The following is a 25,834-nucleotide window of genomic DNA, read 5'->3' as shown; positions in this document are numbered from 1 at the left end:
TGGGTCAGGATTATGAAGGACTTCAGTAGTTACAATATGACTTTAAAGCTGATATAAATGACACAAATGAATACAGCTCTGTAACCCTTAAAGGCCCTTTCACATGAGTGGTGCGCCCGGCAGACTCCACCGATCCCCACTGAGCAGGCGCATGACAACTCCATCTCCGCTTACTTTGCAGAGACCGAGCTATCAGATCCCTGCTCTGCCTGTCTGTTTTTCATCCGATCCCATACAATCCAATCCTCTAGACAGATGGAAAATAGGGTTTCCATCCATCCGGATTTCAAGGAGATGATCAGATCGGATAGCAGCGGGTGTCAGCGGACATGTCTCCGCTGACATCAGCTGCTCCATAGAGATGCATGGAGCATCTCATCAGGTCCACCTGAAAAACTGACAGGCAGACCTGATCGGAAAGCCCGTGTGAAAAAGGCCTAATACAATCTCAAATATGTGTTTTAAACACAAGCAGTATAAGTATCTGATTGTGATCTGGTATCAGACTCTTGCAGTCCTTGTGCCAAAGGGCTGGAGTGTGAAAAAAGGAAGCAGCACCAGGAGCCAATCAGTTCACTAGCTGACAAGAAGCCTGCTAGGAAGTGGAAGGAGAGTGACAGAGAGATGAGCTCATCACTGTGCTGCTTCTTCATTCACAGGTTGGGGCAGGTCCAGGACAACCTGGGCTCAGGGGAAGGGGTTGAATAATGCTGAGCATCAGACTGAGGACATCTAGTGGCAGAAAAAAAGCATTGCAAGGGAAATCTCTGGATTGAAGCTGAAAATTGCAACACTAGCTGGTTTTGTTATTTTTTTCTTTAATGGGTTATTCATTTTTATCTTATTTTGGGCTGCAGTTCTGATAAGTGCTTACACATTAATCTTTATATTTGAGTAAATGTTTTGATTAGCCACTAGAGGTAGTATGAGTATATGAGCTACAATGACTCAGCTTGAAGGTCTCATACACAAAGGACATTTTTAATGCTGCTCTTACGGGCATCAGACATTTTTTCTTTCTGCCTCCAACTGCCTCTGCATGTTGGTCTATGTGTCAATGCATGCATAGGCACTTAGAGGAGTTTAGCGGTAGGAGCGATTAGAGACAGGAAAACAAAAAACATTGCCGGTCCAGGAGCAGCAACGTTTGGCAAAAAAAAAAAAAACATGATGTGTGTGGATGCACGTTAATTCTAGGTGCATTTAGCGCTTTAGCGTTAATTTATTTCAATAGCCAGAATAAATTATTATTCTGGCCGATGAAATTAATGCCTTGGGGGTCATGTACACAGGACAGTTGAAAACCTCTTCTGAATGCTGGAAACTGACGGTGAAAAATGTCAGTTTTCCAGCTTTTACATACTGAGTTTATGTGAGTTTAGCAGCAGTTATGAGCATTTGTGGTTAGAAGCGTTTTTAACCACTTCCCGCAAACCGATGTAGTCCTACATCGGCTGCAAGAAGTGGTTGTACCGGTATGATGCCTGCAGCTAGAGGCATCATCCTGGTACCATTTTTTAGAGCCGGCAGTCAACTTTCAGGCGGTAGTGGCCGATGTGGCTCAGGAGCCACTCGATTGTTACCCCAGCGAGTGGAGGGGACGTTCCCACCCCCCCTCCTGCCACCTTCCGTGGCTCTGCCCATGTCTCCCGTCCCACCGGGAGACCCTAACAACTAGCCGGCACATCCGCCGGCTGGTTGGAGTCCCAATCAAAGCCAGATTGGGCTTTAATCGGGTCTGAGATGATGTAACCTGAAAGTGGTGTCCATGATGTCACGTCCGGGTTACTCAGCGGCTAAAGGCGCCGAATTTAAAAAGTGATAGTATTCAAAAATGCAGTTTTTGGCATGAATACAGTCAAGTGCAGTGGAGGATATTTGGGGATATCTAGTACAATCTCAGTATTTGCGGATGATACTAAACTAAGCATGCCAATATCTTCTATGCAGGATGTGGAAACCTTACAAGCGGACCTGAACAAAATAACGGGGTGGGCAACTACATGGCAGATGAGGTTTAATGTTGAAAAATGTAAAGTAATGCACTTGGGGGCCAGAAACCAGAAAGCAAGCTACTCACTAGGGGGGGAACCTCTGGGTGAGTCTAGGATGGAAAATGACTTGGGGGTACTGGTAGACAACAGGCTTGGCAGTGGCATGCAATGCCAAGCCGCTGCAAGCAAAGCCAACAGAATACTGGGATGTATAAAAAAGGGGATTCACTCCAGAAATAAAGAGATTATTCTCCCATTCTACAAGACTCTGGTCCGGCCACATCTGGAGTATGCTGTCCAGTTCTGGGCACCGGTCCTCAGGAAGGATGTGCTGGAATTGGAGAAAGTCCAGAGAAGGGCCACAAAGATAATTAGGGGAATGGAGGACATCAGCTATGAGGAAAGACTACAAGCACTGAACCTATTCTCTCTGGAGAAGAGACGATTGAGGGGGGATATGATATCAATGTACAAATACTGTACTGGCGACCCTAGCATAAGGAACAAACTATTCAGAGGAAGGGAATACAATAAGACACGTGGCCACTCACTAAAACTAGAGGAAAGGCGGTTTAACCTTAAAATGCGTAAGGGGTTCTTCACTGTAAGAGCGGTAAGGATGTGGAATTCTCTTCCACAAGCAGTCGTATCAGCAGGAAGCATTGATAGTTTCAAAAAACTATTAGATGGGCACCTTATAGACCACAACATACAGGGGTATACAATGTACGGTTAACAGCAAACACACACACACACATCATAGGTTGAACTGGATGGACGGATGTCTTTTTTCAACCTCATTAACTATGTAACTATGTAACTATGGAGGGGTCTGGGGTCTTTTAGACCCCCGATCCCTCCATAAAGAGTACCTGCCTATTGCTGTCACAAGGGATGTGTACATTGCTTGTGATCGCAATAAAAGTGATCAGATTTGTTTTTTTTTTTTTTTTTTAAAACCTGTGCTAAAATTAAAAAAAATAAATTAAATAAATAGGAAAAAAAAATGTAAGCTCCCCGTAGCTCGAGCACAAAAGAAAATGTATACGGAAGTCACGCCCACAAATGAAATCGCTGCTTAAACCACACATGTGAGGTATTGCCGCGATCACCAAAGCAAGAGTAATAATAAAAAAAAAAAAAAAAAAGAGTTACTATGTTACTCTAAACTGGTAACCGTTAAAAATTTTTAAAGCATCGCCTATGGAGATTTTTATTGACCGTAGTTTGTCACCATTTCGTGGGTGTGCACAATTTTAAACCGTAACGTGTTAGGTATCTATTTACTCAGGGTGACATCACTATACAAAAAAATGGGCTAACTTTACTGTTTAATTTTTTTTAAATGGGATCCCCTTATGAGCATGTGTGAGGAAAAGCCCCTGATATTGCGGTTGCTGAGGCTCCGAAGACTAGGAAATTTGTGTGAGAGGACCAGAGTTCAAATTAGCAGAAATGTTTTCACCTTTAAAAACACTTATACACGCAAACGCGCATAAATACGGGATACCACATTTACACGAGTTTACAAGCATTTGGCATTTGAAATGCTGGTAAACTACAGTCCTGAATGCGATTTTTCTGCTTTCAAAAAAATGCCAGTAACCACAACTGCCTCTAAACTACTATAAACGACTGGGTGTACACATAAGATAACGTAGAGTTCAGGTGCTACGAAAAATAAACGCTCAACTGCTCCTAAACGTTAATTTAGCAGCTGCAGTGTACATGAGGCCTAATGCCTCGTACACACGTGCAGATTGTCGGCCGAAAAGATTCGGCCGCCGAACGATCGGCCGATTGTAGGCTTGTTAGTATGATGCTTCCGACAGCCGGCAGCGCACTTTCGGCCGAAAAGAATCTGTCGTGCAAGCATTAAAATTTTTGTTGGCCGACACCAGAGCGGCCGATTGTTCGCCAGTCAATACAGTATTCGGCCGACAGACAGCAGATTTGTAAGACTGGGCATGCTCAGAAAAGAAAAAACACACGGAAAGTTAACCATCACATGACATCACTTCTGCAGTTGGCTGTAGTCGGCGGACAAAATTTGTGTGCAGTCTTTTGCACTTTTCAGCGGACACGACAGCCCGGGGACAAAAGACGGCCGATCGGTCGGCCGACAATCTGCACGTGTGTACGGTTCATTACAGCTCGAAACCCTTAAATGCATTACATGTGTTTACAACCATCAAGCTTTTTTTGTCTTCCAAAACACCAGGAGAAAAGGAATCAAGGAGAGATGGCCAAAGCATTCATGTGAATGAGGCCTTAAGGCTGTTATAATATATCAGCCACAATTCTTTGTTTTCAGTGAGTAGACGGACTGTAAGTCCCGGTTCACACTGGTGCAATGCAGGAAACCCAGCGATTCAGTTCCGTTTCCCGCATCGCACCTGAAGCACACTGAGATCTGCGAATCGCTGGGGGTTTCAATGTAAAGTTAATGACACCCCCAGATCGGTTCGCAGATCGCAGTGCAAACTGTGAAATGGTGCAGGAATCGGTGTGAACACCCATGTGATCTGGTTCCAGTGTGGATTAAAAAAAAGGGTCTTGCACCACTGTGGTGCGAATGTGATGCGATTTTAGCCATACAATTTGTATGGTTGAAATTGCATCGCACAGACATCGCATGTGATCTGCACAGCAATGCGGTGCAAATTACATGCAATGTCTGGCGTTGCACTAGTGTGAATCCAGCCCAGAAAAAGAATAGCATGGCATGACTGTTGTACAGCACTGCAGAGCATGAAGCAAAGGCTGCACATGTAATGAGCAAATACTACTGTTCCCATATACAATTATAATTAAAACATGTACAAGTATTTTTTTTTAAAGATGAACACAGTCTGATAAGATCATTTGCATACAGCTGCTCTCTTTCAGTGTAATCACATTTTATTTCAATTTAGTTAGACATTATTTAATCAGATCCTATCTCAAGATGACCATATGCAATAAAGTGCTTGCTAGAGAACGTTCTTTTGTACTAAAGTGGTTTGTGAAAACGGTAACTAATTCTTTTGCCAGAATAAACTATTATCTTATAAAATACAAGTGTGGCGAGCCAAATACTATTGCAACTGCTTCATTGCGTTTACTGTGTATTGGTCACTCATGTAAGAAAAAAAGACCTTCAAAAATAGCATGTTTGACAAAAAAATGACTAAAAATAAAATTCTACAGATTGCTTTTACTGGTAACTTTCACCCAAGAAGGAACTTTCTAACAATACATACAATTTTGATTTAAAATGTGATGTTTGTTGAGATCGTTATTTGAATTGTCTGGGTAGCCATGAAAAAGGATATCATTGCAGGCAGAAAATAAGCCATGAAATAGGAGATTGTAGCAATTCTAAAGCAATTTTGCAATTGCCTCCCTCTTTAATGAGTGCAAACAGTTACATTGATTGTCCCCAGGCAGGCATTGGTGTCAGAAGAAATTACAAATGTTGAAAGTTTGATTTTCTGTTAATATCTTCAGAGATGAATAGATGTATGCTGTTCAATGACTTGCCTCTTGTTGCAAGGCCTGATATTTGCAAGTGGCGCAAAGGTTTCAGGCAGAGGTTATGATAATGTGTGGGTTACATACCAAGTAAAAATGAGCATTTCAAAGTCTACAGAGATTCTCAGACTTGTTGGAAAATCCCTGGAGATGATTGAAGATGTTCAGGAAAGGAAGCGTATATTTCTTAAGATTATACTAATATGTTTTTTCCATCTGTGAGAGCTGTCTTTATGTATGGTCATTGTATGAAGCCTAAATACAAGAACTACAGTGTGTATGTATGTATGTGTGTGTATATATGTGTGTGTATATATATATATATATATATATATATATATATATATATACGCTATATTGTCAAAAGTATTGGGAAACCTGCCTTTACACGCACATAAACTTCAATGTCATCCCAGTCTTAGTCCGTAGGGTTCAATATTGTGTTGGCCCACCCTTTGCAGCTATAACAGCTTCAACTCTTCTGGGAAGGCTGTTTAGGAATGTGTCTATGGAAATGTTTGACCATTCTTCCAAAAGTGCATTTGTGAGGTCAGGCACTGATTTGGACGAGAAGGCCTGGTTCACAGTCTCTGCTCATAGTGATGTGGGAGCACATGATTACCCCCAGTCACTTGTAAAAGTGACAGCCTTTGTTAAACCTGCAAACAATCCAGAAAAACAAAACATCATTTTTACTTCAGCAAACAAACACAAAATAGTTTAGAATTCTGGCGCAACGGAAAACAAAAGATTGTCTCACCGCCACTATACCAGTACTCAGCTGGGGTTTGGTTTCTTGTCTGCTTCATGGATGCTAAAGAGGAGGCTTTCACAGTTCAGCAACATTGGCTCAGTCCCAACCTAATGCCTCGTACACACGCATCGATTATTGGCCGGGAATTTTCGGCCAACGTCCGATCGGCCGATTTTCGGCTTGTTAGTATGATGCTTTCGACAACCGACTCCGACTTTTCGGCCGAATAAAATCTGGTGTGCAGTCTATAAAATTTTTGTTGGCCGTCAACATAACATCAGACAAAAATCTGATGAGCAAGACTGGGCATGCTCAGAGAAGAAAAAACACACGGAAAGTAAACCAGCACATGACATCACTTCTGAAGTAGATTTTTGATGGCAGAGAAAATTTGTGTGCAGTCTAGGCACATTCCAACCAACAAAACACAACTCTGGACAAAAGTCGGACGATCGGTCGGCCGATAATCATTGCGTGTGTACGAGGCATGACCCACCCTGCTCACTGTGTCCTGCTCTCTCCTTCACAGACAGGTGCCAACTGTCTCCTCTTCCTTTTCTGGTTGCACTGGGCTAACCCATTCAGGACCAAAGTCTTTGTAATTAGGATTTGGACATTTTTCTCTCCCAAAAACTCTTTGAACCTCCAAAATTCTGGGTCTCTAATACAACTGAAAGAGAGAATACTGAAAATCTGTTTACTCCTCTCCATCTGGACTACCCTGGAACCTCTCATCCTGCACAGTTGAGAACCCCTGAGTATTAAATAGCATTCTCTCCTGAGCTCTCCCTTCAAAAGATCACATACAAAATAGTGGGGAAATAATTTTGCACGACGAATACAAGAATAGTTTTAGCCCCCAAGCACACCTGAACGATTTGAAATGCTTTAACATACAACACTCTGATTTCCATGTTATTTTATTTAACCCTTTTGCTGCCAGCGCCATTTTGGCTTTTTTTTTTTTTTTTTTTTTTTGCACACATACTTAAAAAATAATTTTAGCCCTAAAGATTACATAAAACCCTTCAAATATATTTTCTGAAAGCAAACACCCTAGAGACTGAAATAATGGTAACTCTCATTTTTTATGTCATACAATATTACCGCAAAAGTCTAGGACACACAAAAATCTGTAAAAAATACACTAAAGTTAATGTTAGGGCACACAAACATAATACATTATTCACTTTTTTGGTAAAATCTAAAAGCTGAGGTTGCACCAAGTAAATAGACACCCAACATGTGAAACCTTCAATTTGCGTGAAATGGCCACAGTATACTATATTTTCCATAGGCAACACTTTAAAAAACCCCTATAGGTCATCAGTTTAGTGTTACAGAGGAGGTACTAGAAACAATGCTCTCACTCTGGCGTGCGTGGCGATGTGTAACATAGTTACATCTTAGTTAAGGTTGAATAAAGACAATAGTCCATCTAGTTCAACCTGTGTAGATGTGTGTGTCAGTGGCGATAATCATTTCCCATATCCCTGTATATTATGTTGTTTGAGATGCACGTCCAAGAGTCTTTTTAAAAGTATCAATATTCCCAGCTGATACCACCATTTGTGGAAGAGAGTTCCACATTCTTACCGCCGTGACAGTGAAAAGCTTCTACGCAGCTTAAGGTTAAACTGCTTCTCCTCCAATCTCATTGTGTGGCCACGTGTCCTTTTACACTCCCTGGGACTGAATATTTTTTTTTTTCCTATGCTGGGATCACCATTGAGGTATTTGTAATTTGCTATCATGTCCCCTTTAACCGGTTGCCGACCGCCGCACGACTATATACTGCGGCGGTCAGCCCCGGCCAGGCAGAGTGACGTATCGGTACGTCACTCGCCTGTCACTGACTTGCGAGCCTATCGCGGGCGGGCGCCGAGGCGCGCGCCCGCCGCGGCTCGTTCACAGGCAAGTCAGTGCGTGTGACCGGCGGACTCGATGTCCGCCAGTCACACTGCGATCGCTCCTGTGAAGGGAGAAAGACAGAGCAGCTTGTGTAAACAAGCTGCCTGTCAGTTCTCCCTGTGTAAAAGTAAAGATCTGACCGTTCTACTATGTAGAACGGTTGATCTTTGCTTTTACACCAATAGGAATGTCCCTACACAGTAGAAAGCACGCCCCTAGGACACACTTAACCCCTCCCTGTCCAATAAAGTTAACCCCTTCCCTGCCAGTGTCATTTTTGCAGTAACAGTGCATATGTATAGCACTGATTACTGCAGTAATGTCACTGGTAACCCCAAAAGTGTCAAAAATGTCAGTCAAGGGTCTTTTTGCGATTTTTTTTTACCAAACATAGGTAGCATAAAACAAATTGGCCGAAAAATGTTAAAAAATTTTGATTTTTACTTTTTTTTTTGGGGAATTTCATATAAAAAAATGTGAAAAATATTGTTATTTTTGCAAAATTTACGCTCTTGTTTTGTTTATAGCGCGTGATCAAAAAATCGCACAGGTGATCAAATACCACCAAAAGAAAGCTCTGTTTGTGGGAAAAAAAGGACGTCAAATTCGTTTAGGTACAGCGTCGCACGACCGCGCAATTGTCCGTTAAAGTCACGCAGTAAAAAATCGCAAAAAAAACCCTGGTCCTTTAGCAGCCAAATCCTCCGGGGCTTAAGTGGTTAAGGCATTTCTTCTCCAGCGAAAATAAATTTAGCGCTTGTAGTCGCTCATCATAATTAAGGTCCTCCAATCCCCTAATTAGTTTTGTTGCCCTTCTTTGGACTCTCCAGCTCCAGCACATCCCCTCTGAGGATTGGTGACTAGAACTGGACAAAATACTCCAGATATGGCCGGACCAGAGTTTTGTAAAGTAGCAAGATTATAGTTTTATCTCTGGAGTAAATCCCCTTTTTATACATGCTAATATTCTGCCGGCTTTGGCAACTGCAGCTTGACATTTCATGCTATTGCTCAGTCTGTCTTACACTAGGACCCCCAGATCTTTCTCCATCCTTGATTTCCCCAGAGGTTCCCCTCCTAGTGAGTAGTTTGCCTTTGTTTTTAGCCCCCAAGTATATTACCTTACAGTTCTCCACATTAAACCTCATTTGCCATGTAGTTGCCCACTCCATTATTTTGATCAGGTAATTTTGTAAAATTTCTATATCCTGATGTGAAGCTATTGCCCTGCCTATTTTTGTGTCGTCCTCAAAAACTGAGATTGAGCTATTAACCACACCCTCTATATCATTTACGAATAAATTAAACAGAATTGGTCCCAGGACAGAACCTTGGGGTACCCCGCATAGCAATCTAGACCAGTCTGAGTACACATTTTTTTCCACCACCCTTTGGACACGCCCCTGTAACCACTTTTCTATCCAAGAAGAAAAGTTGTGATCTATGTCTGCAGACCTTAGCTTGAAGATTAAACATTTATGGGGAACTGTATTGAATGCCTTTGCAAAATCCAGATACACCACATTCACAGGCCTTCCCCTATCTAGATCACAGCTCACCTATGTGTTAACAGATTGGTCTGGCAAGAACGTCCCTTTGTAAAGCTGATTACTACTAATATTGTTTTCCTCCGTAAATTTTTGGATATAGTCCCTTATCATCCCCTCCTATAATCTACCTACTATTGATGTCAGGCTGACTGTCTGGCCTGACTGGCTTAACGTGCATCGCAATCAATGTTTTCATGCATAGGCACCCCCGACGCATGCATTTGCATTCATATGTACGTATACTGTATGTGGGGGTACTCATTAGGTGTAACATTATTTTTTTTTTTTCTATTAAAGTTTTTTTCATCACATGATGATTTTTGGGTGACAGGTTCTCTTTAATGAGATATCCAGGGCCTAAAAGGCACTCACCATTGCTTTCACTAACACCTCCTTTCACCACTAATACGCCGGTACCCCACTGCACCTATTTTCTGCTGTGCCTGCCCTCCCCTTCTTATGACCATGCCTGAAATATTCCCGCCACTGCTCCTTTATGCCATTCCTTTTCACTCTTACCATTGCAGATGCCTTCTATTCCTCCCACTACTGTTCCTTGACCTACAGTCTGTCATTCTCTCTCTTTGTTCTTACCACCTTTCCCACATGGCCCCTCTTCATTCACAATGTCACCACCACCTGTCTATGCACTCTCTGTTTTGGTTGTAATATATACTGCGCCAACCTTTAATATACAGCAGCCAGCAACAAAAAATGACAATTTGTGAAAACAATAAGAAAGCAAAAATTTGCAGTGCTGCAAATTTTTGCTTTCTTATGCACTCTTTGTTACTGCATAGTTTGCATGCCTCAGCTCTTACTGTCATTGTACAAACGCATACTTGTGTGCTTTTCACTACTGCCATGATGTGCTCTTCCCTTTGTTATCCTTTAATGAGTAAGCACACTTTTGCCAGTAGTAGAGTAAAACTGCCTAATCCTGCATCCTCTTTTGAAGAAACCCTGTTGCCCAATTTACAGATAACTGTACTAAAGTACATAAAAAGTCCATAAAAGGTTCCTGTGGAATATGCAATAGATAACTTGATTGTGGTAAATAGTTAAAGTCCATAGAAAAGTTCCTGTGAATGTGCAGTAGAGATATAACAGTGAACATAAAACGTGATCATAAAATCATCCACAAAGTGCCATATGTGAGAAAATCCCAACACACAATCCACCAATAAGTGCAATGGCTGCTCACCTCAATGGTAAATCAAGCATTTATCTAGGTTATAAGGTTCATCCGTATAGCTGGTAATGACTCCGATAACAATAGAAGTGTAGATGGATTTGCCAGATGAGTTTTGAGTCATCTGGCAAATCCATCTACACCTCTATTGTTATCTGAGTCATTACCAGCCATACGGATGAACCTTATACCCTAGATGATTGCTTGATTTATTTACCATTGAGGTGAGCGGCCATTGCACTTATCGGTGGATTGTGTGTTGGGATTTTCTCACATATGGCACTATGTGGATGATCACGTTTTGGATCACTATTATATTTATTATACCTCTACTGCACATTCACAGGAACTTTTTAATGGATTTTTACTATTTACCACTGTTTATTACGATCAAGTTATCTATTGCACATCCACAGGAACCTTTTATGGACTTTTATTATTTATCGCTATCAATGAATTCATATATAAACGTGTTATGCATTTTAATTATATGCTCAGAGATTGTTTTATTGTTTTACACATTAGAATCAGCGCCGGTCTATATTATTATTAGAATTTCTATTGGTATGTTGTGACCCTACACAGATTGGCGGCTCTTTCCTTTATTTGCTATTACACATACACTTTATTTTTAGGTTTACTTTTTTATGGGTAGCACATTGATTCTTTACATTTTATTTGTACTAATGTACAGTTACCCTTTATATACTTGTAATGTGATATACAAGGTGCAATTATGCTGCAACACAATGTGCTGTTGCCAATATATATATATATATATATACTGCATACTTTTACTAGATAAAATATTTTGCTGTTGCATTACAATGTGCTTTGGCTCTACTTTTACGCTGTTGTGGCTTAACATAATTTGCTGAGCAGGGATCTAATAATGTAACTGTGATAAAACAAACAGGTTGTGGGGATGGCACAAGAGGTGCAAGTCATGTATTGGTGAAGGAGTTTCTATTATGCAATAAAATAATCATTTTCTGCATTCCTCATTGGTGTGCTGACAACTTTGAGGACCGTTAAATAAATTTTTGTACATTGTTGTATCGACATCATTTACCAGACATATAGATTTTTCAAGTTGTCACAGTAACAATCACATTTTATTAGTAACTCATCATTGAGTCCTATAAAAGACCCGCATCACTGAGTATATTTGCTGCAAATTTGACACTCCTGTAAGTAAGGATTTACTGCAAAATCTTCATTTGTACTCACTGCCATTTGGCCTTTAACAGGTAAACATCAAGTAAGCTTAGACAAAATCAAGCTGTTTACTTTGTACGTTCAAACAAGAACAAAAAAATCTATGTGCAGATACAATGTTTCAGTCTATTTATAAATCACTTTAGGTAGTGCAAAACAAGTCAAGTGATGTACGTCACCAAAAAAAAAGAACAAAAATTGCCTTTATGGAAAGAGTAATGTTAAATCCTGTGCAAAAAGAACAAAACCAAGGTTTAACCCAGGCTGGCCTTGCTGGCTTTCATACCAGTTATGTTATGGACAAGTTATGGACATTTTTTTCAGCACTAATGTAGTATTGAAGTGGTATTTCATTGTCTGTACACTATGTGCTTTTTTCAATCAATAAACCATTTTCAATTATTAAATGAACAGCATACCATTCTAGATGCTCATGGGTTATGTCTGTGAAGGAACACATACATTAGCTGTTATCTTATAAAACCTCCCTTTTCGGATATTTATATACTTAGGCTTGGGTTAGTAAACCATTTTGCAGTCAGACAATGAAAGCTTGTGTACTGTTCTACTTCACTATAGAAAGAAAAAAACACCTTATTGCAAACAAAGCTCATCACCTTCTAAAAAAACTTAAATCCATTGGAGTCTTTTAGTCTTTTTTTGTATTTTTTTTTTGGTTTTGCAATACCCATGGTCTTAAAAAATGTGTACTATATGCAGGATTACTGTCTCTGTATACTATTCCATAGACATCAAAAGACCAAAAAAAGAAAAAAGAGTATGCACGTCTTGCCCCAAAAAAGAAGTCTCATTTAAAAAAAGGGGCTAGTAAAGACACTTGTGAAAATGCTGAGTAGATCTAGAAGTATAGGAACCTTTTCCCACTTCCTGTCCTGGTAACTTGAGAAGATCTCACAGCGAAAACAATGATGGCAGTACAAAACTTAGAGTTTATAACCTGCCTTCCTCTGCTTAAAGCGGAGTTCCGGCCTCAAATACCTTTTTTAACTAAAAATACGCCTATAATACTAATCCATCACCCCTTACCGAACCGCTATTCTCATACTTACAAGGTGTACAGTATTGGATTTTAGTCAAAATCGTACTTTTAAAAACGCTGTCTGGGTGCGGCCATCTTGGATGTGGGCATCTGAAGCCGCAGTGTAATCTGCTGTGTCCTTCTTCCTGATTCCAGGGAGTGTTCTGGGACTTCTTCCTGATTTCAGCCTCCTGGGAGTGATGACAAACAGCTCCCAGGATGCAATGCAAAGGCGGAAGTGATTTCAGTGGCCGCGGCCACAGAAGGAGGAAGTACAATAAAAAATGCCCTGAAAATAAGGTAAGGGACCCCCGAAAAAAAATGAAAATGCCCAATTGTTGATCAGCATAGTGAGCACTCCGGGAATCACTAAAGTTGCAAAATAGGCCGGAACTCCACTTTAAAAAATTTTTTCTTACTTCTCATGCTTCCTAGAGATTTTTCTTACTTCCGATCCTGGTGACTATGCAAGAGGTAAGGAGAAACCTCCCCAGTAGCAACAGAAAGTGCAATGAAAACCTGACACTTCTGTATTCTGTTCAAAGCTAAAAAAAATAATTAAAAATTGTCCCAATCTCTACTTAAAAATACTGAAGATGAAGATTTGTCGTGTATTATCTGCATGTAACTTTTCAATTCTATTCTCCAAATTCTATGAATTTCAATCATTTGTTATTCTGCTTTTAGGAAAGTAAGGATTTCATTTACCAGTTTTCTGAAGATGTTAGAAAACAAACATTTGGAGCACTTACACCAAGATACGATTTTATGAAATACTTGAGGTATATATGACAACTACTTATTTTTGAGAGTGTTTACTCTAAGACTAAGGTTTATCTTTTATGACTATATAAACACTAATCTCTGTGTCTCTTGTACAGTGATACAAATGCATGTGACTTTCCTCCTAAACATACAGGAATGCAGAATGTGTGTTAATTTATTTATTGCATGCTGAATAATTAAATATGAGTAATGTTTATTATTTCTTTGCCACAGGGAAGGCATAGAAACTATTCTCCCTGCTAATGCTCATGATGCAGCTCAGAACCGTCTCTACATATCCGTCACTAACACCAAAAGCTGGGAAAATTCCCTGTTTTCAAGTTTTGCCTCTAGAGAAGAGCTTGTTAAGGTAAAATTGTGCTGTCATTGACTGCGGCGAATGCAGATACATTGTGGTACTCCTTTTTTTTTTTTTTTAACTCTTCATACTGTCAAAGGTTTATTGAATTAATTTTGCATGCCAATCTGATCAATGCCTTCTACCTCCAGTATGTTTACATGTGGAAGCATTGCTGTGACAACATGTCCAAATGTGTCAGTAGAGTGTTGAGATGAATGTTCCTGTTTTATAAAGACAGACAGACTGCATCTTCAAACTAGTGGAAAGTGTAGCCACTGCAATGATCTAAGAGGTAGAACTTCCCTGAACCTTAAGTTTTTTTCCCCAGCATTTGGCCCTCAGGGCCCCAAAAGAAAGTAGTAATCACCTACCTAGGTGCTCCAGTAACTGAAAAATATTCATTAGAGTGTCTTATGTTAAATAGTTTTTTTATGCTTACTTTGTTTTTTGTGCTATTCATTCTCTTTTCTCTTTTCAAGCTGGCCATAGATGGGGTTTTTTTTCAGCCAGAGCACAAAACAAAAAACAGAAAAACTAACAGAATCCTGTATCTACACAAATGAGGTTGACATTGTTTTGTGACTCGGAACTCGCTCCACAAAAGTTTTTCAGCATGTTCCCTTGACAAATGTCAATCAAACAAATAAACTTTTGCCAAGCAGGGACAGCCACACACTGATCAAAATTTGGCCAGTCCCTGCTAAACTGGGTGACTTTTAACTTGTTTATGGCCAGTTTTAGTTTTTCTCTAAGGTGGATAGACATTGTTGAGAGGAGTTTCAAATATGGCATCAATCACATCTAATGAGGGCTGTGGGAGCTATCGGTTTTTAGAGGGGACGTAATAGCAGTGATCCCTAGCTATCTAATGTAACATGTCTTCAGACTCTGGCTCCTGAAACATGTCCTCAGTCTCCAACCATTCATATAACAATTTCCCAGTATCTGTCTCCTGTAGCATGTCTGCTGTCCCTGACCATTTTATGTAGTATATGCAGTGCCTGACTGTCTCCTGTAGCATGCCTGTAGTCTCAGAAAATCTTCTGTAGGTATGCCTGCTGTCTTGGACCATCTTCTGTAGCATGCTCCAGTCTCAGACTGTCTTCTGCTGCATACCGGCAGTCTCAGTCCATCTTCTGCAGGTATGCCCGCTGTTCTGGGCCATCTTCTATAGCAGGGGTCTTCAAACTATGGCCCTCCAGTTGTTCATGAACTACAATTCCCATCATGTCTAGTCATGTCTGTGAATGTCAGAGTTTTACAATGCCTCATGGGATGTGTAGTTCTGCAACGGCTGGAGGGCCATCGTTTGAGGATCCCTGTTCTATAGCATCTTAAGATCTCCTGTAGCATGCATTCTCTTGGGCCATCTTCTGTAGCAGGTCTGCTGTTTTGGACCATCTTCTGTAGCATGCCTGCAGTGTCAAACCATCTTCTGTAGCATGGCTGCAATCTCGAATCATCTTCTGTAGCGTGCTCGCAATCTCAGGCCATCTTCTGTAGTGTGTCTGCTGTATTGGGGCCTTCTTCTGTTGCAAGTTCACTGTCTGATAGTTTCCTGTAACATTGTGTACACTAAATATTATGTGCAGTCTTTTATTGGCGCCCTGTATAGCGTAATTAGAGTAGCTTCAATTTCTCTGCTAAGAGAGACTACTTCAAAACAATAGGGTGAGGAAAAGTTCTAATGGCTGTATTCTAAAGTGGTTGTTTAAAAGACTCTTAAATTGGTAAAGTGACAAAGAAACATCCTCTAACTCAATGATTTACCTTTTTATGCTCACCCTGCCACTTTTCGCTATAGTCCTTACCCTGTGTAAGCTCCATGACAGGTTGACAATGCCCTTCAAGTTATGGTATGCCTATTGTGACTTAAGTGACAGAATCTAAGTGTGGGTTTGTTCCATTCGAAGGCAACTTATCTACAGAGAAAATTGTAGTTCATTTGGAAAATGGTTATTTATATATATTATATAAAACCTGTCAAAATGTAGGCATTTCAGACTGTTGCTAGAATGATAAAAATGTATTATGTTCAGTGGAAATCGCATGTCATGTAGATTTAGAACTATAGGCACCTAAAATGATATATAAATCTCAGATTTTTTTATACAAAAATTACAGCTCATCTACACCCATTCCCAATTCCAAACCCTGTAATTTGTCAATTACCACAAATCACATTAACTTGCCAAAAGAGAGATTCCAGTGGAAGAAGATAGAGCCATACCTGATTTTACAGGAATGTTCAAAATGTTCCTGTATCTCTATCTTTTTTCACTACTTGCCTACTGTGCACTTAAACCCCCTTCCCATCCAGACCAATTTTCAGCTTTCAGCGCTCTCACACTTTGACTGACAATTGCGCGGTCATGCTACACTGTACCCATATGAAATTTTTATAATTTTTTTCACACAAATAGAGCTTTATTTTGGTGGTATGTAATCACCTCTGGGTTTTTTATTTTTTACAAAAAAAAAAAGAAAAAAGACAGAAAATTTTGAAAAAAAAAAAGTTTTTCTTATTTTCTGCGAGTAAATTTTGAAAATAATTTTTTCTCCTTCACTGATGTGCACTGATAGGCTGCACTGATGGGCACTGATGAGGTGGCACTCATGGGCACTGATGAGGTGGCACTTATGGGCACTGATGAGGAGGTACTAATATGCCGCACTGATGAGCACTGATAGGCGGCACTGATAGGCGGCACTGATGAGCACTGATAGGCGGCACTGCTGGGCACTGAGAGGTGGCACTGCTGGGCACTGAGAGGTGGCACTGAGAGGTGGCACTGCTGGGCACTGAGAGGCGGCACTGACGAGCGGCACTGATGGGCACTGATAGGCGGCACTGATGGGCACTGGCGGATGGCACTGATGGACACTGACGGGTGGCACTGATGAGCACTGATGGGCGGCACTGATGAGCACTGATGGGCAGCACCATCAGTGCCCACACTCAGTGCCCATAGTGCTGCCAGTCAGTGCTCATCAGTGCCTAGATGAGCAGGCACTGATGGGCACTGACTGACAGCACTATGGGCACTGATTGTGGGCATTGATGGGGGGCACTGATGGCGGGCACTGTGGGCAGTGTGTGTATGTTTTATTTACCTTTAGTAATCAGGGCACTGGTGATCGGTGCCCTGATTACATTCCTGTGTGTCCCTGGCGCTGTGAGGCTCCCCCTCCTTCCTCACACTGCAGGCTCCGTGTGAGGAAGGCGCGCCGGCGATGAGAGATGATCTCATATGTTTACATATGAGATCATCTCTCATTGGACGGTGCGATCACGTGGTGAATGGCCGCTGTCATTGGCCATTCACCACGATCTGTGATCGGCTGTGTCCAAGGGACACGGCCGACACAGATTTTCCCCGATGCGCGCTCGCGGGAGCGCGCGGGGAGCCTGCTTCTGGGAGGCCATTTAAAAACGACCTCCCGAAAATTCAAGTCCGCGCTGCAGCCGTATATAGGCTGTAGCGCGGATGGCAGGTGGTTAATATAACCTACTCCTTCATGTGCATATTTTATTTTAGGCCCATTTTACATTTTCCAGGTTTCTGCCATATTTGAGCTGCAGTGGGAACAGTGTTTTTGCTTTTTTTGTTAAGGTCACTTTGAGGTAATGCAAGGAAGCATAAAAACATGTAGTGTATTAATGTTCTCTTACTAAACTAAAAACCTGTACCTACAAATTATGTCCAATTTTAGAAAACAATACACAACATACAGAATATCACAATATGCATACGATATACAAAAACACAAGCTATCTATGCTTTCCAGCAAGGGAGCATGGAACAATGTATGCAATAGGAAATACACTAAAAGTTACTTAACTTGGATTGTAGATTTTGTGTTATCCCCAGATAAAGTCCATTCTTTCAGTTTTCCTAGTAATATAGAGTGTTCCTTCTACCCAGCATCTCTTCCAGAATCCTTGCTTCTCAGAGTCCTCCAGAAACGACTTCTCTTCATCCTCAGCACATGGCTGAGTTCAAGTCCTTTGTTCCCTCTCCTACTTCCTGCCAACATCATTTCCTGTCCATGAGTTCCATGAACCAGTCAAATACAGAGTACATGTATGCTATAAAAATCATTAAAATAGCCATAGCAAAACAAAAGTTTAAAAAATCTCTCAGTTTTTTATTTTCTTGTGTTTTCCCACTTCCACCCTCTGAGGACATGAAAAAATGGAAATATCTCCAAAATGAGAGGAATGAACACCTCTGATAGAAGTCCTCAGAACCAGTGTCTTTACCTATGGTCCAAGTACAACTAAACACATTTAGATTCCCCCCTCACTTTCTCTCCTGGTAGCAGTGGCTTCCAAGACAAATAGTAGAGTTGGATGTCCCCAACAGGGACAGCGGATAATAGAAACTAGCATGTTTTCCAACCTTTCCCTGATCTAATAACATTTTTCAAAACATAAGTTTTGACAGGCGTTTTATTTTTTAACTTAAAGCGGTATCACCTGTAAATATGTCTTTGAAATATGAGCATTGTGCGTAGGTATTACGTTTGTTGAAATATGAAATACTATAACATAATACTTTGGTACTCATTTTAAATCATTAAACATCTAGCCAAAGTTACTACAGGCATTATAAGTTCCATAGCAAGTCTTTTTAAAAGGTGACTTTGTGGAAACTCCACTATAAACCTTTTTGGATAGTCTAAATTATTCCTTTGCTAGTTGCGTTTTAGAACCTTTTCATAAGCAGCAAACGATCATTTCTACAGTAGAGTGGGTTTTTGTAATTTTCAGTGTAATGGGAATAAGTAGTAGGCAATAGGGTTCAGCAGCTGCACTCATAAAAGATATGCAGTCTTGCTCTTAAGTATGTGTTATGTACAGTATGCTCCCAGTAATTTATTCTTACTTGGACTTTTTAATGTCTCCCTAATTGGAAATCTTGGAAAAGTCACTCCTTTTTCATCCACATTGACCTTACCATTTTAATTGTTTAAAATCAGATTTTTTTTTTTTTTTTTTTTTTATAGAATCTCACCATTCGTTGTTCAAAATACCCAGTTTCCTTTATATGTTGCTTTGACAAGTATAAAGAAAAGTTTACTATTGTCCTATTTCTTCTCTGCTCCTATTTCCATAATATATGTTCTTATGGGAATATGTTGGCTTAGATGACTACAATGCACAAAGCTCCAGCTTACCAATCCATCTGGCTTTACATTTTGATAGAGACTTTGTAAGGTGAGATAGCCAGAAATGAGTGGCTTAGGGTTGATGTGAGGGTAGGTTTATCAAACACATATATTTTTTGGAAAAAAATTAATTAAAGTTAATTTTAGTGCACACAAACAAAATGCATTACCCAGGTTTTGGAAAAAAATATAAAAGATGAGGTTGCATCAATAAACAGATAACCACCATGCCAAGTCTTTAATATGAGCATGGCCATGAAATGGTAACAAACTTCAATACTCAAAATTGTCTATTGGAGAATGGAGATGCTTTCAAAGGGTTTACAGGTCATAAATTTAACCACTTAAGCCCCGGAAGATTTTACCCCCATTCCGACCAGGGGGTATTTTGCGATTCGGCACTGCGTGAATTTAACGCACAATTGCGCGGTCGTGCGACGCTGTACCTAAACGAATTTGACGTCCTTTTTTTCCCACAAACAGAGCTTTCTTTTGGTGGTATTTGATCACCTGTGCGATTTTTTGATCACGCGCTATAAACAAAAAAAGAGCATCAATTTTGCAAAAATAGCAATATTTTTCACATTTTTTTATATGAAATTCCCCCAAAAAAAAATGTAAAAATCAAAATTTTTAAAAATTTTCGGCCAATTTATTTTATGCTACCTATGTTTGGTAAAAAAAATCGCAAAAAGCGTATTTTGATTGGTTTGCGCAAAAGTTATCGCGTTTACTAACAAAGGGAAAGATTTTTGTCATTTTTGTTGTTTTTTTTTTTAACGCGTAATGGCGGCGATCTGCGATTTTTTTTGCGGTACAGCGACATTGCGGCGGACAGATCGGACCCTTGACTGACATTTTTGACACTTTTGGGGTTACCAGTGACATTTCTACAGTAATCAGTGCTATACATATGCACTGTTACTGTAAAAATACACTGGTAGTGAAGGGGTTAACTTTATTTGGAAGGGAGGGGCTGTGTGTGTCCCTAGGGGCGTGGTTTCTACTGTGATTGGCTGTGGCTCTAGCTGTAAGGACACTGATCAACGGATCTACATACCAGATCCGTTTTATCAGTGTCTTTGCAGCGAGGAGAATGACAGGCAGTTTGTTTACACAAGCTGCCTGACATTCTCCCTCTCCCCCGCCGATCGCCGAGTGACCGGCGGACATCGGGTCCGCTGGTCACACGCGCGGGGGGTCCGTGACCACGCGGGAGCGGGAGCGCGCCCCGGGGGGCGCGCGCTCGCTCCCTAGACCCTCACAAGCAAGCAACGTAGCCCTACGTTAGTTTGCCTGTGAGGGGCTGACCGCCGACGTAGATAGTCGTGCGGCGGTCGGCAAGTGGTTAAGGATAACCATAAAATAATGGCCCTAGAATTATTTATCTTACTTTTGAAATTTGTGGCAATATTACCATGTGTAGCGCAATTGTTCAGCTTCTTGTTCTGAGTCCAGCTTCCTAGACTGAGGAAAAAGCTGGGAATTTTACATTCGGTATATAAAATACTTGCAAACGTCCATGTGCATTAGGACTGATGAAAGCCCCTACATTTTCCTGTAGCAGATACCCTCATGTACAGTAACTCCATAATTGGCTAATTATATATATATATATATATATATATATATATATATATATATATATATATAAAAAGCCCAAAATGTATACATTTGAACAAATGTGAAGAAACTGCTGCACCTCTTTTACAATCTAGAGAGATCCCACCCAGGGATCAGTAAGCTCCTTGCTGCTCAGCAGCCACTTATGGTATGATCTCCTGAGGAATGATCATTCATCTGGTGCAGAGGGAGAGATCCCACACAGAGATATCCACAGTGGCATCTCTTTCTCTATGTTTGTTCATTCAGAAGCAGAGCACTTTTTAGAGTTACTTTTTCTTTGGTTTTTTATTACTTTGGACTTTTACTTTACTGGGACTTTTTTTTTTCAAATACACTGCTCAAAAAAAATTAAAAGAACACTTTTTTTAATCAGAGTATAGGATCAAGGCAAAAAAAATCTTGGGATATTGATCTGGTCAGTTAAGTAGCAGAAGGGGTTGCTAATCAGTTTCAGCTGCTTTGGTGTTCATTAAATTAACAAATGCACTAGATGGGCAACAATGAGACAACCTCCAAAACAGGAATGGTTTTACAGGTGGAGCCCACCTTCATTTTTTTTTTCCCCACTCCTCTTTTCTGACTGTTTTTTACTAGTTTTGCATTGGGCTAGGATCAGTGTCACTACTGGTAACAGAAGGCGATGCCTGAACCCTATAGAGGTTGCACAGGCAGTCCAACTCCTCCAAGATGGCACATCAATACGTGCCATTGCCAGAAGGTTTGCTGTGTCTCCCAGCACAGTCTCAAGAGCACGGAGAATATTCCAGGAGACAGGCAGTTACTCTAGGAGAGCTGGACAGTGTCATAGAAGGCCCTTAATCCATTAGCAGGACTGGTATCTGCTCCTTTGTGCAAGGAGGAACAGGATATGCACTGCCAGAGCCCTACAAAATTACCTCCAGAAGGCCACTGGTGAGAATGTCCAAACAATCAGAAACAGGCTTCATGGGGGTGGCCTGAGGGCCTCTAGTGGGCCCTGTGTTTACTGCCCAACACCGTGGAGCTTGATTGGCATTTGCCATTGAACACCAGAACTGGAAGGTCCGCTACTGGCGCCCTGTGTGTTTCACAGATAAGAGAAGGTTCACCCTGAGCACATGTGACAGGCATGAAAGGGTCTGGAGAATGTTATGCTTCCTGTAACATCATTGAGCATGACCAGTTTGGTGGTGGGTCAGAGATGGTCTGGCGAGGCATATTCATGGAGGGACACACAGACCTCTACAGGCTAGAAAATGGCACCCTGACTGCCATTAGGTATCGGGATGAAATCCTTGGACCCATTGTCAGACCCTACACTAGTGCGGTGGGTCCTGGGTTCCTCCTGGGGCACGACATGTGGCGAGAGTATGCAGCCAGTTCCTGGAGGATGAAGGAATTATTACCTTTGAATGCCCCCCACATATGCCTGCCCTAAATCCAGTAGAACACCTCTGGGACATTATTTTTCAGTCCATCCGACGCTGCCTGGTTGCACCTCAGTCTGTTCAGGAGCTCAGTGATGCCCTGGTCCAGATCTGAGAGGAAATACCACAGGACACCATCTGTCGTCTCATTAGGAGCATGTCAGACATTGTCAGGCACGTGGGGGCCATACAAATGAGTAACATTTTGAGTTGCTGCAATGAAATTTCAACAAAATGGACTAGCCTGCTTGATCATTTTTTCACTTTGATTTTTAGGGTTTCTTTGAATTTAGTCCTCTGTAGGTTGATAATTTTAATTTCCATCAAGCGATGTGGCATCCTTTTGTTCCTATCACATCACCCAGTCCATACCAGCATGATATTTTCCCCTTTGAGATCTGATATGTTAAAAGTCTTCCTTTCATTTTTTTGAGCAGTGTATGAATTTTGTACACATATGTTATTCATATCTATTAAGTATTATAATCATTTAGTATTTGATATAAGCGTGGCAGTAAATAGTCATATGTTATTGCACTGACTAAAGTTTTGATTTTTTTTCACTGACTTTTGTCATTTAAAGGGACAGCACAGCTTTGGTTTTCATTTCAATATATATTTCTGCAACAAAAAAAGGTCTATTGCCAGAAGCTGGAAATGAACTATACCAGTATGTGACAAACTATACACAGAATAACTCACTTGTATATGCACTGGTTAATTAGGATTAAATATTTTATTTTTTAACCACCTTTTTTTTTTTTGTTCATGTATTCCGAGGTATTTTACTGTAAGGTGATTATAGCATATGTATTGTACTTGTAACAACACTTTTGAGTACTTTATAAGATACTTTTTTGAACCAAGGATATATTTTTTTCACACTAAAGTTAGAGTCACTGTTGATTTTAGTTTTCTAAATCACTGTGTGCTTTTATGACCTTTCTTACTGCTGTGGTTCTGCCCTTCTCATTCCATAGTCTACTATTTGACTTTTATCTGGCTCACTTCAATTACCCTGTGTTTTTTCTCTATTTTCTAACTTGTCCTTTCAAAACTGAATAGAAATTATAAAAGTATTGCCAGTATTCATATTTTTTTTTGTTTTTTGGTAGTATAGATGTTATATGTCTCTCCTACCAAAATACTCCTTTTCTTTTCTTGAAAGCAATTATCTATATACGTACAGTTCCAGCAGCGAATGTGCAGTGCACTGTAGACTCTTGGCATATAAAAGCATGAAGAAAATGTAAACAGAATTCCCGAGAAAACATAGATCCATTTTGTACATCAGGGGTCTCCAATCTTTCCAAGCAAAGGGCCAGTTTTCTGTCCTTAAGGCTTTAGAGGGGCCTGACTGTGACCAGTAAGAGTAGAAAATGCCCTGGCATCAGTGGCATCAGTTTTAAAGGGATAAATAATGCCCCATTGTTGATATCAAGGAGGAGATTAGTACCCAATTGATGGTGTCCGTCAGTAGGGGGAATGGTGCCCCATTATTGGTGTCAGTTGGTGGAATAGTGCCCCAAAGGACAGATAAAGGCAAGCAAAGGGCCACATCTGGCCCCCCAGGCTGTAGTTTAAAGACCACTGGTGGATACCCTCTTGCTGCAGAAGGAATGCGAGTGATGCTGTTGTGGATAGTGCAGAGCTTATGTTGCTGGTGGAGGTCAAACTCAGATATAAGTTTGCCATAATGTGCAACTTGCTGTTCTTTACATTATGGTAAATGCTCCATCTGCCCAACTCCCACAAAGTTACTTTTACGTTTTGTAGAATTCACGCTAGCATTTGGTATAAACTATTTATGCAAATTAAAAAAGGTATTTTCCCAACCCCTTTTCTCCCTTCGTTGCGCCGCCTTCTTTTGTCTTTCTATTTCCTGCTTCTAATATTCAATTTCTAATATGCTAAGTCTTCAACTCTCTGGATCCACAATGCTAAAGCCTGGTACACACTAACAGATTTATTTTTTTTTTTTATTCAACACAGCGGGCTGAGTAAAAAAAAAACTGAAGAGCGCAGGAGGAGCCGCTGTCGGCAGACTTTTTTAGTTCATTTCTCTTAGAAGCCGGCGAATGGCTTCCGTTAGACTGGCTGCCATACACATGGGCCGAATGTCTGACAGTCTCTATTAAACTGGCAAATGCCGCCCGATATTCAGCCCGTGTGTAACCTTAAGTGTAAAACGGACCTACAAGACAAACTCTTACACAACCAATTTTTATTGTTTTATTGATTATTCGAAAGAAGTAGAAAACATTCACTTTGCAAAATGAATGTTTACTTAGCAAACCTAAGTTCTGACTGTCTATTCATGTTTCAGGAATAAAAAAAAAAAAAAGGGTCTTGAATTATTAAAGTCTGGTAATGTGTACATTTTGTTTATTTCTTGAAAATCTGACTAAAAAGGCAGAAACAACAAGTTAGCCGATATTAATCATATGCAAGGTTTTTTCATTACTTTCCTTACATTTTTACTGAATTTCATCATAATAAAATAAATATGTAATGTACTACAAAGTTAAACATTTTGTCTGGCAATGTATCTCTAGTGTCTATCATGATGACCTGCTGCCCGCCAATCTAGCCAAGATGATAGATACCCAGCTGGCTTCTATTTGTAAATATACCAGCCAGGAATGCTGGGTGACATAATTGACTTACCGTACAGTTTGGAGAAACGCACTACAGTCATTTAACCACTTGCCGACCGCCGCAAGTACATATACTGCGGCGGTCAGCCCCGGCCAGGCAAAGTGACGTACCGGTCCGTCACTAGCCTGTCACTGGCTTGTGAGCCAATAGCGGGTGAGCGCACGCCTGCTGAGGCGCCCGCCCCGGCTCGTTCCCTAACAAGTCAGTGCGTGTGACGGGCGTACCCGATGTCCGCCGGTCACTCGCGATCGTTCGCCGGGAAGGGAGAAAGGCAGGTGGCTAATGTAAACAAGCTGCCTGTCATTCTCCCCTGTGTAAAAATGGAGATCAGACGGTTCTACTATGTAGGACCTTTGATCTCTGTTTTTACAGTAGTAGCCATGTCCATTCATAGTTAGAAACACGCCCCTAGGACATACTTAACCCCTCCCTCTCCAATACAGTTAACCCCTTCCCTACCAGTGTCATTTTGCAGTAACAGTGCATATGTATAGCACTGATTACTGTAGTAATGTCACTGGTAACCCCAAAAGTGTCAAAAATGTCAGTCAAGGGTCCGATCTGTCCGCCGCAATGTCGCAGTCCCGCAAACAAAAACCGCGAATCGCCGCCATTACTCGTTAAAAAAAACCACCAAACATGACAAAAATCTTTCCCTTTGTTAGTAAACGCGAT

The 25,834-nt window shown here is 40.8% G+C and overlaps 1 protein-coding gene across 2 annotated transcripts in view; it reads left to right on the top strand.

Annotated features, from left to right (window-relative positions):
* PNPLA4 (patatin like domain 4, phospholipase and triacylglycerol lipase) overlaps positions 1 to 25,834 on the top strand; it is a 153,302-nt gene that overhangs the window by 19,696 nt on the left and 107,772 nt on the right. For both annotated transcript variants that reach the window (XM_082247107.1, XM_082247106.1), the window contains exons 3-4: positions 13,859 to 13,953; positions 14,171 to 14,306. In XM_082247107.1, the coding sequence (XP_082103233.1) occupies positions 13,859 to 13,953; positions 14,171 to 14,306 (231 nt within the window). The remainder of the gene's footprint in view (positions 1 to 13,858; positions 13,954 to 14,170; positions 14,307 to 25,834) is intronic.

The sequence above is a fragment of the Pelophylax lessonae genome, assembly GCF_965119305.1.
Source record: "Pelophylax lessonae genome assembly, chromosome: 2".
Classification (NCBI taxonomy): Eukaryota; Metazoa; Chordata; class Amphibia; order Anura; family Ranidae; genus Pelophylax; species Pelophylax lessonae.
The sequence above is the reverse complement of the archived record's forward strand: the minus strand, read 5'-3'. Positions and strand labels throughout refer to the sequence as shown.